General features: G+C 49.2%; 1 protein-coding gene across 1 annotated transcript; it reads left to right on the top strand.

Moving 5' to 3' along the window:
• Positions 1-665: 665 nt before the first annotated feature.
• Positions 666-16,701, top strand: LOC142918232 (rho GTPase-activating protein 5-like). The gene is made up of 5 exons (XM_076062369.1): positions 666-758; positions 3,951-7,788; positions 8,305-8,415; positions 13,334-13,492; positions 14,937-16,701. The coding sequence occupies exons 2-5, from the start codon at positions 4,153-4,155 to the stop codon at positions 15,108-15,110; spliced, it is 4,080 nt and encodes a 1,359-aa protein (XP_075918484.1). The 5' UTR covers positions 666-758; positions 3,951-4,152; the 3' UTR covers positions 15,111-16,701.
• The last annotated feature ends 150 nt before the right edge of the window (positions 16,702-16,851 follow it).

Below are 16,851 nucleotides of genomic sequence, written 5' to 3'. Positions count from 1 at the left end.
GTACACTGTGTGTGTACAGTGTGTGTACACTGTGTGTGTGTACTATGTGTATACTGTGTATATACTGTGTGTGTACACTTTGTTTGTACACCGTGTATATACACTGTGTGTGTGTACACTGTGTGTACTGTGTGTACACTGTGTGTGTACGCTGTGTGTACTGTGTGTATACACTGTGTGTGTGTACACCGTGTATATACACTGTGTGTGTGTACACTGTGTGTACTGTGTGTGTGTACACTGTGTGTACTGTGTGTATACTGTGTGTATACACTGTGTGTGTACACTGTGTATACTGTGTGTCACCTCATTAATAGAGGTGAAAAATGAACAATTGAACACGATAATTGGACGAAATTTACAAAACATACAACTTAATAATGGTTTTTCTGATTATTTGCACGGCCAGGGAAGACATTTAAACAAATAAACACAAAGTGTGATGTAAATATCTTGAAGGTGGAACCACAAAATTCATCAACGTCACTAACGGCAGAGTTCATGAACCTTAACCACGTGACACGGGCCGCGTCACCACGGTGACGAAGAGGGTCGGGAATTCTGACCAATCCGTGACTCGGGTTTACGTCACCACGGTGACGAGAGGGTCGGGAATTCTGACCAATCGCGGCGCCCGTCGTGGGCGGATCCAACGGGGCCAACCCGGAAGTGCAGCGCGAAGAAATCTCGGCCTAGCGGCGGTGACCGCGCGCCTCACAGACAGCAGCAGCAGCCTCGTGGTCAAACATTCACCTGAGGTGACCTCCTCCTGCTGCTCCTGCTCCTGCTGCTCCTGCTCCTCCTGCTGCTCCTTCTCCTGCTCCAGCTGCTGCGTGTTGAGTCTACTGCTGCTACTGCGTGTTGTGTCTACTGCTATTGCGTGTTGTGTCTACTGCTGCGTGTTGTGTCTACTGCTGCGTGTTGAGTCTACTGCTGCTACTGCGTGTTGTGTCTACTGCTATTGCGTGTTGTGTCTACTGCTGCGTGTTGTGTCTACTGCTGCTGCTACTGCTGCGTGTTGTGTCTACTGCTGCTGCGTGTTGTGTCTACTGCTGCTGCGTGTTGTGTCTACTGCTGCGTGTTGTGTCTACTGCTGCTACTGCTGCGTGTTGTGTCTACTGCCACTACTACTGCTGCTACTCCTGCGTGTTGTGTCTACTGCTGCTGCTGCGTGTTGTGTCTACTGCTGCGTGTTGTGTCTACTGCTGCGTGTTGTGTCTACTGCTGCGTGTTGTGTCTACTGCTGCTACTGCTGCGTGTTGTGTCTACTGCTGCGTGTTGTGTCTACTGCTGCGTGTTGTGTCTACTGCTGCTACTGCTGCGTGTTGTGTCTACTGCTGCGTGTTGTGTCTACTGCTGCTGCTGCGTGTTGTGTCTACTGCTACGTGTTGTGTCTACTGCTGCGTGTTGTGTCTACTGCTACTGCGTGTTGTGTCTACTGCTACGTGTTGTGTCTACTGCTGCGTGTTGTGTCTACTGCTGCGTGTTGAGTCTACTGCTGCGTGTTGTGTCTACTGCTGTTACATGTTGTGTCTACTGCTACGTGTTGTGTCTACTGCTGCGTGTTGTGTCTACTGCTGCGTGTTGTGTCTACTGCTGCGTGTTGTGTCTACTGCTACTGCGTGTTGTGTCTACTGCTACGTGTTGTGTCTACTGCTACTGCGTGTTGTGTCTACTGCTACTGCGTGTTGTGTCTACTGCTGCGTGTTGTGTCTACTGCTGCGTGTTGAGTCTACTGCTGCGTGTTGTGTCTACTGCTACGTGTTGTGTCTACTGCTGCGTGTTGTGTCTACTGCTATGTGTTGTGTCTACTGCTGCGTGTTGTGTCTACTGCTACTGCGTGTTGTGTCTACTGCTGCGTGTTGTGTCTACTGCTGCGTGTTGAGTCTACTGCTGCGTGTTGTGTCTACTGCTACGTGTTGTGTCTACTGCTACGTGTTGTGTCTACTGCTACTGCGTGTTGTGTCTACTGCTACTGCGTGTTGTGTCTACTGCTGCGTGTTGTGTCTACTGCTGCGTGTTGAGTCTACTGCTGCGTGTTGTGTCTACTGCTACTGCGTGTTGTGTCTACTGCTACGTGTTGTGTCTACTGCTACTGCGTGTTGTGTCTACTGCTACGTGTTGTGTCTACTGCTACTGCGTGTTGTGTCTACTGCTGCGTGTTGTGTCTACTGCTACGTGTTGTGTCTACTGCTACGTGTTGTGTCTACTGCTGCGTGTTGTGTCTACTGCTGCTGCTGCATGTTGTGTCTACTGCTACGTGTTGTGTCTACTGCTGCGTGTTGTGTCTACTGCTACTGCGTGTTGTGTCTACTGCTGCGTGTTGTGTCTACTGCTGCGTGTTGTGTCTATTACTGCTGCGTGTTGTGTCTACTGCTACGTGTTGTGTCTACTGCTGCGTGTTGTGCCTACTGCTGCGTGTTGTGTCTACTGCTGCTGCGTGTTGTGTCTACTGCTACTGCTGCGTGTTGTGTCTACTGCTGCGTGTTGTGTCTACTGCTACTACTACTGCTGCTACTGCTGCGTGTTGTGTCTACTGCTGCTGCTACTGCTACGTGTTGTGTCTGCTGCTGCGTGTTGTGTCTACTGCTACTACTACTGCTGCTGCGTGTTGTGTCTACTGCTGCGTGTTGTGTCTACTGCAGCTTGTTTTAAAGTGATACATTTTGACTCGTGTTTTTTTCTCAATGAGGACGTTGATCGTGCGACCATTGTTCTACCGTGCTTTAGGTTTGACCAAAAGGCGATTTCCCGGCTCATAATCCACCAAATGTTTTGCATTGGACACGTATTTAATTTGTTTAACTTGACCGTGCGTGAGCAAGGGGTCCTTGTCTGTCAACAACGCAGAGAGCGACACGCAAGTCAGCCCACAGACAGCGATAGGGGCCTTGCCACATAACGCCAGCATTTGTGCCGATGTGTAGAACGCAAGCTTCTTAGACGTATCCACAGCGGTTTCTTCTTCTTCAGGGAAACTCTGATAGGCAGGGTGGGGTGGGGTGGTTTGTTCTAAACATGTTTGGCCTTTTGTTTTATTTTATTTCGTTATATTTTTTGTTTGGTGAGCGTTCGTTTGTGCCGTACCACCCCAAATAACATCACCGCTAATTTCCCAGGCAGCCCTGCCCACCGAAGGTCACGTGGCTTAGCACGAAGGTCACGTGGCTTAGCACGAAGGTCACGTGGCTTAGCACGAAGGTCACGTGGCTCAGCACGAAGGTCACGTGGCTTAGCACGAAGGCCACGTGGCTTAGCACACGCGCGCGCGTTTTAAAATAAAGTTCTGTTAAAATCCTGATGTACGATTTACCTCACGTGCGAGTTCCCCCTTTCCACGTTACAAAACCATTGTGATCCTTATTCTTAGCTCTTTCGGTAAAGTCACGTTGAAGGGAAACAATAAAATAATAAAATATATACAAAACAATAAAAATTATCACGATGTTTCGACCATAACACAAACGGTCGTCATCAGGTGTGAAAATTTTTATTGTTTTATATATTTTGTTATTTTATTGTTCCCCTTCAATGTGACTTTACCGAAATAGCTAAGAATATGAATTGCTGCAGTCACGAAAGCTTTAAATCACAATATTGTAATCCTGCTAAAGGTTTGTTTGACGTCTGTAGTGACGTCTACCGTCAGAACGTCAACTGTGATGTCCCAACTGGGAATTTATCGGTGCCGGTATGAGGCGATCAGACACCTCCCTGCCTGTACTCACAGCTTTACATTGTGCTTGTTTGAGAACAACGTTTTATTTTTCCTGGGCTCACCTCGGCACATCATCGGTGTATTTTAAACATTGCCGTCACATAATCATTGTGACAATCGTGTTTATTTTCCATTGATTTCACCGCGTTAAATAACTAAGCTCTCAATGCAAGTGGAACGTTATTTTTTTGTAATTTTTTAAATGTCCTCTGTGTTTTTTTGTGTATTTCAGAAACAATTGCTCATCTGGAAAAAAAAATAAACATTTAAAGGACCTCGTTGTCGGTGAACATTTTTTTTGTTCAAGTAATTTCTATTACCGCCAGTCACGTGGGGAAATATTGTTTTGCAAGTGCAACGAAAGAGCCAAAGTAATCATCACGACGTGTCGCACGGAACCGTAACTGCCCTTGTTCTCGTGCAATAGCGGTGCGATGTCACACGCGGCGCGGCGATGTCAAGGCAGCAAGGAAACGCGGACCTACAATATCAGTGTCGTCGGTCTTTCCGGGACCGAGAAGGAGAAGGGAAGCTGTGGAGTAGGCAAGTCGTGCCTCAGCAACAGGTTCTCAAGGCCAAGAGCAGACGACTATCACACGGAACACACTTCGATACTGAGCCAAGTTGATTTCGGCGGTCGGGTCGTGAATAACGACCACTACCTTTACTGGGGCGGGGCAACGCGCACCGCTGACGGGGGACGAGAGTACGCCTTCAACGTCGTCGAACAAACCGAATTTGTTGACGACGCCACTTTCCAGCCACACAGGAGCTCCGACTCCCGGCATTACGTCAAACGCGCGGCCGCCACCAGGCTTGCCTCGGCCGAAAAGCTCATGTACATTTGCACTGACCAACTGGGAGTCGAGCAAGATTTTGAGCAGTATCCAATGCCCGACGGTAAGCTGCACATTGATGGCTTCTTGGCGTGCTTCGATGTCAGCGTTTCCGCGCAGAGAACGCTGCGAGATCAGTTGAGGTTTCTGGAGGAGTTGGTGTCGCAACTTGTGAAATTAAAGAAGCCCATTTTGTTGGTTGCCACGAAGTGTGACGTGTTGGATGAGCAGCACCTGAAGGAACTTCGAGCGTTTGCCTCTGGGAAAAAAGTTCGCCTGCCGATAGTCGAGACGTCAGCAAGTGACAATGTGAATGTGTCGGCAGCATTTCTGACCCTTGCGCAGATGATTGACAAGCCGAAAGGAAAGCCAAAGTTGGTGCCATTTGAGAAGGCCGCCAAGCAAGTCAAGGAACACCACCAAAGTGCCATTAAGGATTATAATTCTCGGTTGACAAAAATTGTCACAGACTACTGCGTGACCTGGCAGGTGACCGGCAAGCAACTGGATGACTGCCCGGAGTATGTCCAGCTTGTGGACTTGCTGGGTGCTAACAGGGCTGAAAGTTACTTTCGAGAACACATCACGCGTTTGAAGGCTGCACATATCGAAGGAAAGGTGGCACAATACATCAGCTCTCTGCCCGACGCTTTTGACTCATTGGTCCCTGACATCACGGACATTGAATCCCTCAGCTGGGACGAGGCTTTGCTGCTCTTGCGGAAGAAACCAGAGTTTGGATTGTGGTTTGTCGAGCTGTCCGATGGGGTTTGGACCGACAGCGGTCGCGTCAACGCCGTCGCCGACGGGCGTGTCCCCGTTGCGTTTTTGCGAGAGTTCGGCCCTTCGCATTTCCAAGCCCACATGCGGAAATTGCAGGTGCTGAGGAAGAAGGAGGAAATGAAGGGAGCCCTTCGCGACACGTTGGAGAATTCTGGCGAGGTGTTGCCAGGGAGGCCGTGGGATGACGCACGGTCGTTCCTCATCGACGAGGAGGGCTCGCGGACGCCGTGCGGGCGAGGGCGCGTTTCAATCTACCGAGAGTGCCGAGGCAAGATGACGGATGAAGCGAAAGACGAATACCAGGAGCTGCTCCTCGAGCGCTCGGAAACGTTCGCCGGCGTGGACAGAAACGAAGCGTTTGACCGCGACGAGATAGCGGAGATTCACCAGGACCTGGAACGTGACGGTCGCCATGAGGCGCTCAAGTGGGCGCCTGCCTTGAGAGATGCGCTGATCCTGAAACACGTGTTCTCTGTTCGTCACCCAACCTGGGAGTCTTGCTTCAGCAAAGATAAGTGCACTGACCTGCAAATTCCGCTGCTTCTCTCAAGTGCTATTCCCAAATTGGTAAGCAAACGTTCGGAATCTTTAATAAATTTTGACAGTGCGGATGCATTTGATGTCATAATATTCGGTAGAGATGGCCTCGCAAGCAAACTTTGCAGCGAAATCAAACAACAATCGGCCGGAAATGAGTTCACGGTGAATGGGAAGGTTTATGAGTTGGAACTGAAAGCAATGGATGGAGATGTGACGGGCTTTGCAAACATCATGCAGAGTAACGTTTCTCAGCCCAGCGGATGTCTGTGTGCTTTCAACTCATTGAAATCGTTAAATTACATTGTGGACAGCCTAGGAAGAGTGAATTCTTGTGCGTCCTTCATAAAGAAGGATGGCCTCTCGAGCTGCATTCCTGTTGCTTTGATGCTGGCAAATCAGAAGGACGTTACAGACAGAAAGCTGCCTTTGCTACGGCAGCAAGCCCAGGAAGCGGCCGACAAGCTACAAGTCTCTTTTATCGATTGCCCTTCTGAGATGTCATCTCCAAAACAATTCCATGAAACACAGATCAAACGTGCCCTGAGTCAGATCGTGAATGCTTGCCAGAACACGACCCTTCTGCCCGACCCATTCAGCAGCCCAGAGTCTGGCGCGCCCGACGTGAACATCACCATGTGTCTGATGTGTGGAGACCCTTTCGACATTGGCACAGTCCTAACGCCCTTTCTGGAATTCTGCAGCAGTGGGCATCCTGCTGGCAACGACTGCATGAATCTAGAAATGTTTGTGGGAATGCAGAGCAGAAGGATCAAGGTTACCGTCATCTCTTACCACGCAGCAATGCTGAAGCGGGAAGAGCTCACCCATGGCTACGTTTTGGTGTATTCTGCCAAAAGAAAAGCTTCCTTTGCAATGCTTCGAGCATTCCTCTCCGACGTAACAGAGGCCATTCCGGTTCTGCTCGTGGCCATCACTGACAGCTCCGCAGAGTTTCTGGAAAATGCGCTGGCAAGAGAACTTTTCCCCGAGGGCAGCCGTATTGCGAATGAGATCGGAGCCGAGTCCATTGCCGCACCCGCACAGCCGCATTTTCACCGACAGAAGGAATATCTGAAGACGTTTTTCACCAAAGTTTTGGAGACGAAGGCTGTGGTTGAAGACGACTACAAGAGTGGCCGCACTTTGGAATCGCGCAACGAAACGCCGCGGCAGGCGTCATTGCCGTCATTGACGTCGCCACCTGAGAGCGACGATGACGAGGGCCAGCCTCGGTACGGCACAACGAGCGATGAAGCTCAGCTTATTCCAAGCACCACGCCCCGTGTAAAATCCAAGGGGAATATGAATCCACTCACGTGCGCCAACATAACGAGCCAAGACATCGAGAGGACACGCAAGAAGTCGCTCCCTCCTCCGAAACCCAAACCCGTTATGGAGAGGCCGCAGGTAAACAAATCGGAGCCCAAACTTCTCGAGAAGATAAACGGCAGCGTCCGCAAGGCACCCGTGAGACCTCAGGGCCCTCCGAAAGCTCCCGTGACGTCACCGGCGGACTCGGAGTCAACCGAGCTTCCGCCAGTGCAGGGTGGCGAGATGCGGTCGATGGCGAAGCCGTTCGGTCGTGCCAAACCGGCGGGGCCGAACGGAGACGGTGCCGATGGCGGCGGCCCGCTTGAGCGGAGGCCGAGAGTCCGGCGGCAGGCGAGGAGAAACCGCCCGTGCGGGTTCAAGTCCAGGAGAAAGCAGGCGGACCCCGCAGACGCAATCCGGCGGCACGCCGTGCGCCCCTCCGATGCCGGTGACTCCGAGCCGCTTCTGTTGCCCTCGGAGCGCGACCGTCCGGGCCTTGACAACCCCGCCGCGCAGTTCCATGACGAAGTATCCGGCGGCGGCGGCGGCGGGACGAGAAGAGAGAAAGGTGCACAGGACGAGAGGGGAGGCGAGGCCAAAGTGAGTGGTGCGATATTTTTGTTGTTGCGTCCCTCGTGAGATTTTCTTTCTCCCGCCACACGCTGTACGTTTCAGGGCTCATGCCCATGACGTTGTATTTACTTGTGAAAAAAATGTTGCCTTGTCTAGTCACGGCAAACGCGAGGCAGTGTTGTGGTGGGCAGTTTCACAAATTGGACAACTTAAAAATGATTAAATTCATGCGGGGTGTCATTTTGAAGGCGATCAATATACATTTTTGTAAACGTGGTTTAATAATTAATTGATTGAATGATTTGCCGATTCAGTGAAAATGAACGCGCACCACGTGCTCGCCGCGCGACAGCCGCGAGGTCTAGCATGAGGAAGTAACATTATAAGGTGCCGTACCTCTTAACCTTCAACTATTTGGTCATCAGACCTCCCTTTAGAGAATGAATGGATGTGAGGCTACGAGGCAGGGGGAGACGTATTTTGCACTATTTTGCCAGTCGCAGGCGTTCGTCTCGCGGTAATGTTGCACGGTTCCATTCCCAGCACCGCTTCCCAGACTGCGTGCGCGAGGACTCGACCGGCGACACGTGCGCGTGCGTGCGCACCCTCTCCCATTCCGCCAACCTGCAGTACTGCGAGTTCGCCGACACGGAGGTGATGAAACGCACCACCACCCCCCACCCACCCCCATCCCAACGGAGGCAGGCATTGGCACATATGCAAGACTGAGATCCCCCTTATAGCCACAATAGACGTTTGGGGCAAGCGGTGCTCGCGACCGCCTAATGAAGGCCGGCATGGCACGTGGGTGGGTGGGCCAGCGACACGCCCGGGCCTCCTTCAATGTCACCCCAAGTGGTGATGTTAACACATTGTAGCGGGCACTTCTTTGAGGCTGAGTCGACTTCAAGACCTCGTCGGATATCCGCCAAGGTTTTTTGCTCCCGAGTGGGAATTGAACTCGGGTCGCCGGGTTCGTGGCAGAGTGCAATAACCCGCTGCGCCAGCAGCTACCCCACATAGGCGCGTACACACTGCGCAAGAGGCGTAACAAGGCAACCTCACGCTTTGTCTAAGGGCAGTGTGATCTGTCTGGTGTTGGCAAATGGAGAAAGCCACAGATCCTGGCGCAGTGATCTTTTGGGTATCGCTGCGGTTTTTCGCTCTTGACTCGCAATGAGAAGGTTGTACATTTATTTAGAACATCGTCCCTTCCAGGCCTGATGACATTAAAACTACGTTATTAAATTATTCCACCTCCATTGTTTACCGAGACAGAGAGCTGCTCAGTGCTGGTTCGAATGGGGGAATTTACGACAACTATTTTTAACAGTGCAATTAACATAACATGTTTTTAAGAGTAATTTTTTTTTATTGTAGATCACCAACTCTGAATACATTAAAATATTGTATTAAAGAAATTCTGCTCCGAGTTTCTAGTGCACCACATGGAAAGCGATGTGCCATTTGGAGGCGGTACAGCAAGTAAGTTAACAAGTTTAGCGATTAAGGATTCTCCCCTTGTGCGTCGGGGCTTTCTCCGGGCATTGCGGTTTCCTTTCAAGTGAAAAAAAAAATCATCTCAATTGGCCCAATGTTGAATTTTGATTTAAAGCTTTCGTGACTGCAGTAATTCATATTCTTAGCTCTTTTGGTAAAGTCACGTTGAAGGGAAACAATAAACATCTTGATCTGCACTGGTTCCATCAATAATAACAATAAAATATTGTTTTATATATATTTTATTATTTTATTGTTTCCCTTCGACGTGACTTTACCGAAAGAGCTAACAATATGGCCCAATGTTGTAAGCGGAACCTACTTTAATAAACAACAACGCGATGCTTGCGTCTGAGGCAGTTGACGTGGAAGTTGAATGGTGTGTGTGTGGTATTTGACGATGGCGTGGAACGCCACATGGGCACGGCTGGGATATTGCCACCGACTTCCCAAGCACAGAGACGTACATGAAGAAGAAAGAGGCTTTCGTGGGCGAATGATTTTGAGCTCGCCGCTTAATGCAACGCAGCAATCCCCAAGCACAGCGGCACGGCAGATTCCCCCCACTCCTATTCTCCTGACGACGATTTGCTTGCTCGCGTTGCGATCGAAATGTCGCGATATATTTTTTTACACCGTTGGAAACCTCATTTGCCAGTTACAAAATATGATAATTGTTTTATTTACCCATTTATCTGGCAACAAAACTGACACCTTTTTTTACAAGGAGTCGTGTTTACATTGACCACAATACCTGCGGTCGGAACGCAAACACAAAACAACAACTCTGATAATGTATGTGGCACTGTCCTTGAAATTGATTGGTCCACACCCGAGACAGCTTTCTTTAGAGCCTCGTCTCACATGGTGTTGGACCAGAAGATGCCAAAAGGCGCACAACTCAAAGGCAATGCACCATCAGAGTATGAGAGCTCGGGGTAAGCATTTACACAACATTGGAAACCTCATTTTCCAGTAACAAAATATGATAATTGTTTTTTTTACCCTTTGTTGTATATATAGGCGTTATGAAAATTGATGAAAATAATTAAAATTAAATGAAATTTGAGATTTGCATAATTTATCCGAAATTATGTTAATCAGTGTAATTATGCGCATAAATTATGCTGATTCGAGAGATAATCGTATTAATTTATGCGAGTGGGCGTGGTTATGATAATGCAGGTCGTTATGGATTATCAGGTCGAGCCTCGGTGACGAGGATTGTGTTATGAATTGGAATAACGCAATTAATCGTATGCAGTGACGCAGGCATTGTGAGCGTGAATGAGAGAGAGTCGATTCGACTCTGCTCTTTAATTCCGTATTATCGATAAGGATACGATTACTCTCGATTGAACATTATGAATTATGTGTGTTATGGATTATGTGTGGTGATAGTGTGCTTATGATAGGTCCCCAGGATTCAGATCTCATACACAGAACAATATTATGCAGAATTTCAGGAAGAATCACACACAAACCTTCTGCTTTGATCAATTTTATTTTCTAGCTAACTTAAATTTTTGGATAATATGAAAACTCAATCTCGGGATGTTGGAATTTCAACACAGCGTTAACATGATACCATCACGATTGCGTTGTTTCACCTCGATAGCGGCACCTGTGGTTAATTCCCGACGCGTAACGCAATCGATCGGTTGTTGAGAGAGAGATTAAAAACAAGCGAACTATTCTATCAAAACCTTAACCTTATAATATGCAAACTCGTATTCTTGAATGATTACACAACACGGCACTCGGTCTTTGATTCGTATCCAATCCTTAACACATTCTGATATGCGAAATTATTATGCTTGAAATCGTCAGCACAGTACCACGGCGATGTTCGTTCATTGAGTGAGGAGGGAGTGTGGGGGAGGGGCATACGAACGACTGCCAGTTTCTGTCCACCGCTGGCTGGAAGAGTCAGCACGACGCTCGCCGTCGTCACGCCGATGGGTGTTGAGTGCGGGGCCGCTTCCCTCTCAGCCCTGGTGACGCGAAGTTGCGCGCTGTAGCACGCTGGTGGCACGCTGTTGGCACGCGCTGGTGCTGGTGCTGGTGGCACGCTGGTGGCGCGCTGTTGGCACGCGCTGGTGCTGGTGCTGATGGCACGCTGGTGGCGCGCGCTCCCTCTCCTTGAAGATGCGCGAACGCGCCCGTGCTGGTTCGCTGATAGCAGTTTCTCTCCACTGCTGGCTGAGCTGCTGCACGCTCTTGCTTGGCGTTGCTGGCCGCGCTCTTTCTCCTTGAAGATGCGCGAACGCGCCCGTGCTGATTCGCTGATAGCAGTTTCCTCTACTGCTGGATGAGCTGCGCCGGTGCGCGCTCTTTCCGCTGCTGTAGTATCTGACACTGCGCTCGCGGGCGACAGGTCAAGTTTTTCTTCTGCTGAGTGAGTTGAGTCGCACGTGCTCTCTCTGTTGAAGTGCGCGAACGTGCCCGTGCTGGTTCGCTGACAGCAGGTTTCCTCCACTGCTGTATGACTAACTTTTGTTGATACATCGCGACTCATGCGATCCTCGCTACTCAGCGAGGCTCGGAGCCAGCCGCTCCATGCGACTGCTCGTCCTGTGGACGTCTTGACTCGCTGATCTGTCTTGACTCTTGACTTAACTTCACTGACTTTTGAAAATGCGGCTGACCGTTATATTCAAAAGACAATTCTCTCTGCGCAGTGGAAAAGGGGGGGGGGGGGGGTCGGGGTCTGTGTGTGTGAGTTCGTGTGTGTGTACAGATGGCTCCTGCGATAACGATCTGTTTGTCCTGGCGTGAAATTCCTCTCTCGCGCTCTTCGGGAAAGACAAAGGTGGTCGGGAGTACCTATCTCTTTATACTTTGGACTTTATATTTCTCAAATACAATTTGGTCCCATGTTCGCCAAGACTCGTGTTTGTAACTACGTCCTCCCGACACCCCTCTCGGGTTACCGAGGTTCGCATTGATATGATGGAGTTATTAGAAAGAAAAATAATTTTCATCCTGAGTTTAAGAGGTCCGTTTCCAGATTGTTGGAATCCATATCCCTTGGTTCTGTAAGGTTCTATAATGGAATATCGTTTAAGGCTAACACATTATTAATGTTATATTGCAATTTTCTTTAAAACTTTGTTTGCCTGGTTGCCGTGTGTGGGGTGGGGTGTGTCTCCTCATCAAACCCGGCTGGCTTTTCCAGATGGCCCCTTGTGATAAGGTGTAATTCCTGCTTCTCCGCGCTGTGAGAGAGACAAAGGTGGTCGGGGTTGCTTGGGATATTGTTTAAACTCTTTCGTAAGTTTGCCTGTTCGCCTCATTCCTTCTCGATAACCTTTGATGTGACTCGGTATTTTGTCTCCAAGCTTTGTTTTAACAGTAAAAGTATTCAAGGGGAAAATCATTTGATAGCGAATTAATTATTGGATAATAATTCACTGATGTATCTGGTGGCCTGGTCTTGATTGGAGTGAGCGCGAGGACCGCTAACTTTAGCATATTCTTGTTATTGCATTTTAAATTTGAACCGTTGTTTTAATGACAAAGGAAAAAAATATATATGGTTTAACCCGTGGGCGTCCTCGTTTCTGGCTTGCAGAGGGCTTCCCTCTGCGTGACCTCCCTTAGGGCACATCAAACTCTTGTTCATCTGGAGATCTTCGCAGATAGCTGCTAACATACTCGCCTCGAGAGTTTTATTATTTCTTTATTTTTTAATGGTCTGTTTATGATCGACATCTGGTTTTTCGTGTGCCTGGCTTACGGGTTTTATTGATTATTTTTGTTTGTTTGTTAAAAATATATATATCGCAAATATTATTGTTAATATCAATTTTGGAAAAGGCTCATATACAACACCTTTTATCTTGCGTTCCGACCGTAGGTATTGTGGTCAATGTAAACATGATTCCTCGTGAAAAAAGGTGTCAGTTTTGTTGCCAGATAAAAGGGTAAAAAACCAATTATCATATTTTTTTTGTTCATTTAATTTATGTTATCATTTTATCGTTCTACCAGCGTCAACTTTACCGAAAGACCCGAAGAATATTTGTCTGCACCTCCTCGCTGCCCACCCCCCCCCCCCCCCTCCCCACAGGAGTTTGTCCGAGCCTACGACACGACCGGCGACCCGGATCGGCTGACCGACGTCGCCGGGGGCGTCGACCCCCCCGGCGCTCGTGAACCAGCGGCTCGTCGCGCTCCGGCCGGCGTGCCGCGGCCCCGATGGCCGCACGCCCGGGGAGCTCGACCCGGGGTGAGAGTTTCGATTTGAAGCTTTCGTGACTGCGAGGATTCATCTTCTTTGGTTCTTTCGGTAAAGTCACCACCACGTAGAATGAGAATAAAATTATAAATTGATAAAATAAAATAACACAATAAAAATTCTCACGACGTTTCGGCCACAACACAAGCGGCCTTCATCAGGTGAAGGGACGAGACTGTCTGGAGGACAGCGCTGGAGCGAACACAGCCACGCTCAGATCGCGACCTTTAAGCTCTTAGAGTCGCGGCATCTCTTCAGAAAGGTGAGAGACTCGATTAGTTGAGCCTCCTTATCCCAGAATCTGTTGAATGATCTTAAGGTTGTGTGGAATCCCTCCCCGTAGAGGCGGTTAAATTTCGATTTAAAGCTTTCGTGACTGCATGGATTCATCTTCTTTGGTTCTTTCGGTAAAATAATACATTGATAAAATAAAATAACACAATAAAAATTCTCACGACGTTTCGGCCATAACACAAGCGGCCTTCATCACCGGGGTGAGAGGTCGCGGCGACGAGCGGAGGTGACCCCCTCCCACCGAGCTTTGAGCCGTTCTCGGTTGGGTTGACGGAACCAGCGCGGGTCAAGATGAAGCTGTTGGGGCTTGGGATAAATAAAGTGGCATCTTGTTGACTTCAAAGCAAGAGGGGCTCTTGGCCAGGATGACGTAGGATGATAGCATTCGCACAAGACTTGATTGATGGAATGGCACCCAAAGGAGAAAACGCTCCCCTTTAGCAGTGACCGTGGAGCCAGATGGAGATGATCTCATGCGCAGGAGCGCAGTTCTGGCATTGCAGGATTATGAAGGATCGGTTAGCCGTGGGAGGGGAGACCATTTAGAACACGGCCGATCGCGACGTATTCGCGTTTTTTCAAATGCAGCCGGTCTTAAATTAATTCAGAGATCGTCACCCCGGCAGAAAGTCAAAAATCTATCTTAAAACAAGGCCACCAAAAGTATCGCGAGCCTCGCGGCTCTCACAGCGTCTTCTTTGGTTCTTTTGGTAAAGTCACCTCGTAGAATGAGAATAAAATAATAAATTAATAAAATAAAATAACACAATAAAATTCTCACGACGTTTCGGCCACAACACAAGTGGCCTTCTTCATGTGAAAGGAACGGACCTGTCGGGACGACAGAGCCTCAACTTCAGCACCATGGATAGCTACGAGCCCCGTTCAGACGGACGGGTTCATAGCTCGTTGCTATCCGTGGTGCTAAAGTTGAGGCTTTGTCAGGTCTGTTCCCTTCACCTGAAGAACGCCACTTGTGTTGTGGCTGAAACGTCGCGAGAATGTTATTGTATTATTTTATTATCATTCTACATGGTGACTTTACCGAAAGAACCAAAGAAGATGAATCCTTGCAGTCACGAAAGCTTTAAATCGAAATTCTCACAGCGATTGGTGGGTTTTATCGTTCTCCTCGTTGCAGCTTCGAGTTCGGCCCGGCGGCCGTTTCTCCGGGGAAACCTTTCGCCCGGAGGGCGCCGCCGACGACGCCGCCGCCGCCGCCTCCACGCCTCCTCTGACACGGGCGGTCCACTCGGCGTTGCCCTCGGTGATACCCCCCCGGTCCACGCCGAACTGGGGGAATGCACAGGTGTGAATGCCGATTGTTTTGTTGTTGTCGTTGTTGTAGTTGGTGTGTGCCGCGTCTGTGCCAGTTGTTTTGTTAATTTTCGACTTAAAGCTTTCGTGACTGCAAGGATTCATCTTCTTTGGTTCTTTCGGTAAAGTCACCACGTAGAATGAGAATAAAATAATAAATTTATAAAATAAAATAACAATAAAATTCTCACGACGTTTTGGCCACGACACAAGCGGCCTTCATCAGGTGAAGGGACGAGACTGTCTGGAGGACAGCGCTGGAGCGAACACAGCCAAGCTCAGACCGCGACCTTTAAGCTGTGTGAGAAGAAACAGAGCGCCTTGACAAAGGAATTAGCATTGAATTTAGGATTGAAATAGCTGAGTGATTAGCTTGTGACTGGTCACAGAAATGGCTATGTTAAAGTCAAAGCATACACATCCAATGCTAATTCCTTTGTCAAGGCGCTCTGTTTCTTCTCACACAGCTTAAAGGTCGCGGTCTGAGCTTGGCTGTGTTCGCTCCAGCGCTGTCCTCCAGACAGTCTCGTCCCTTCACCTGATGAAGGCCGCTCGTGTTGTGGCCGAAACGTCGTGAGAATTTTATTTTATTTTATCAATTTATTATTTTAATCTCATTCTACGTGGTGACTTTACCGAAAGAACCAAATAAGTTGTTTTGTTAATGTCATTCACGTGTTCACTTTTAACTGCGCCCCCACGTGCCGAGTGCCGCGCACGGTTTCCCACGTCTCACTCGCCTCAGCCAAGTCGCCGGCCGTAAGTCAATTTGGAAGCTTTGTGATGTATCGTTGTGGTTCAACCAAATTGGTCCACAGCTGCAGCAGATTGCATTGCGGCTGGCACGTCTACACAGCTCATCGGGCTCGCGCTGAGCAATGTCTCGTCACGCTCCAAGTGCCATTGGACGCTCTCTGTTACAACATTCTCCTGCGGAGGGAGGGAGCTAGTAGGAACGTGTTGGGTTGCTCGGTCAATGGCCAGGGTCAACAACGGCGGCACCACCACGTGGTGTGTTCAGCACCACGTGGTGTATTCAGCACCACGTGGTGTATTCAGCACAATATGCACGACTGTGAGGGCAGGCACAAGCCGGGGTGAGTAGGTGAAACGTTGAGTTTATAAGGGCACCACGGGGTGACCAGCCCCTCCCCACCCAGCCCCTCCCCACCCTCCCCTCCCCACCCTCCCCTCCCCACCCATCCCCTACCCACCCAGCCCCTCCCCACCCAGCCCCTCCCCACCCTCCCCTCCCCACCCAGCCCCACCCCTCCCATTTGTGGATGCACGACGGACTGACACAACAATAATCCCCTGTGGGCTGGTGGTGTAATAACCAGGTTCCTACACAGTATTATTTATGCAGCACTAGAAGACACTTATGTCAAACAAGAAGCATTAGTCCTGATATAACGTGTTAATTTACCGATGATTTCTCTAACCTGTGGATGTTAAAAAATCCTCTTGTGTTGCACACAGTGGCTACATTTTTGAGTCCCGATTCATTCTTCGCAGTGAATCGATCCGTTTTCGAAATGTAGAGGACCGCGATTTGATTCGAAAATAAAGTTTTCGTCTTCTTTCATTTACCTTACTCGTTTGTGTCGTTGCTTTTTCTGCCTCCAATTTACAGTTTTTGTTCACTCGATCAGCCTCAGTGTGACGTGAGCGTGTCGTTGGCGTGCATGAAATAGTTGGTTCTGATACTCGTGTCGCCTTGCATCGGTGAGCGTCTGCAG

Source organism: Petromyzon marinus, unplaced genomic scaffold, assembly GCF_048934315.1.
Source record: "Petromyzon marinus isolate PM22_M1 ecotype Great Lakes invasive population unplaced genomic scaffold, UKy_Petmar_22M1.pri1.0 PM_G_Scaffold_58, whole genome shotgun sequence".
NCBI classification, from domain to species: Eukaryota; Metazoa; Chordata; class Hyperoartia; order Petromyzontiformes; family Petromyzontidae; genus Petromyzon; species Petromyzon marinus.
The sequence above is the reverse complement of the archived record's forward strand: the minus strand, read 5'-3'. Positions and strand labels throughout refer to the sequence as shown.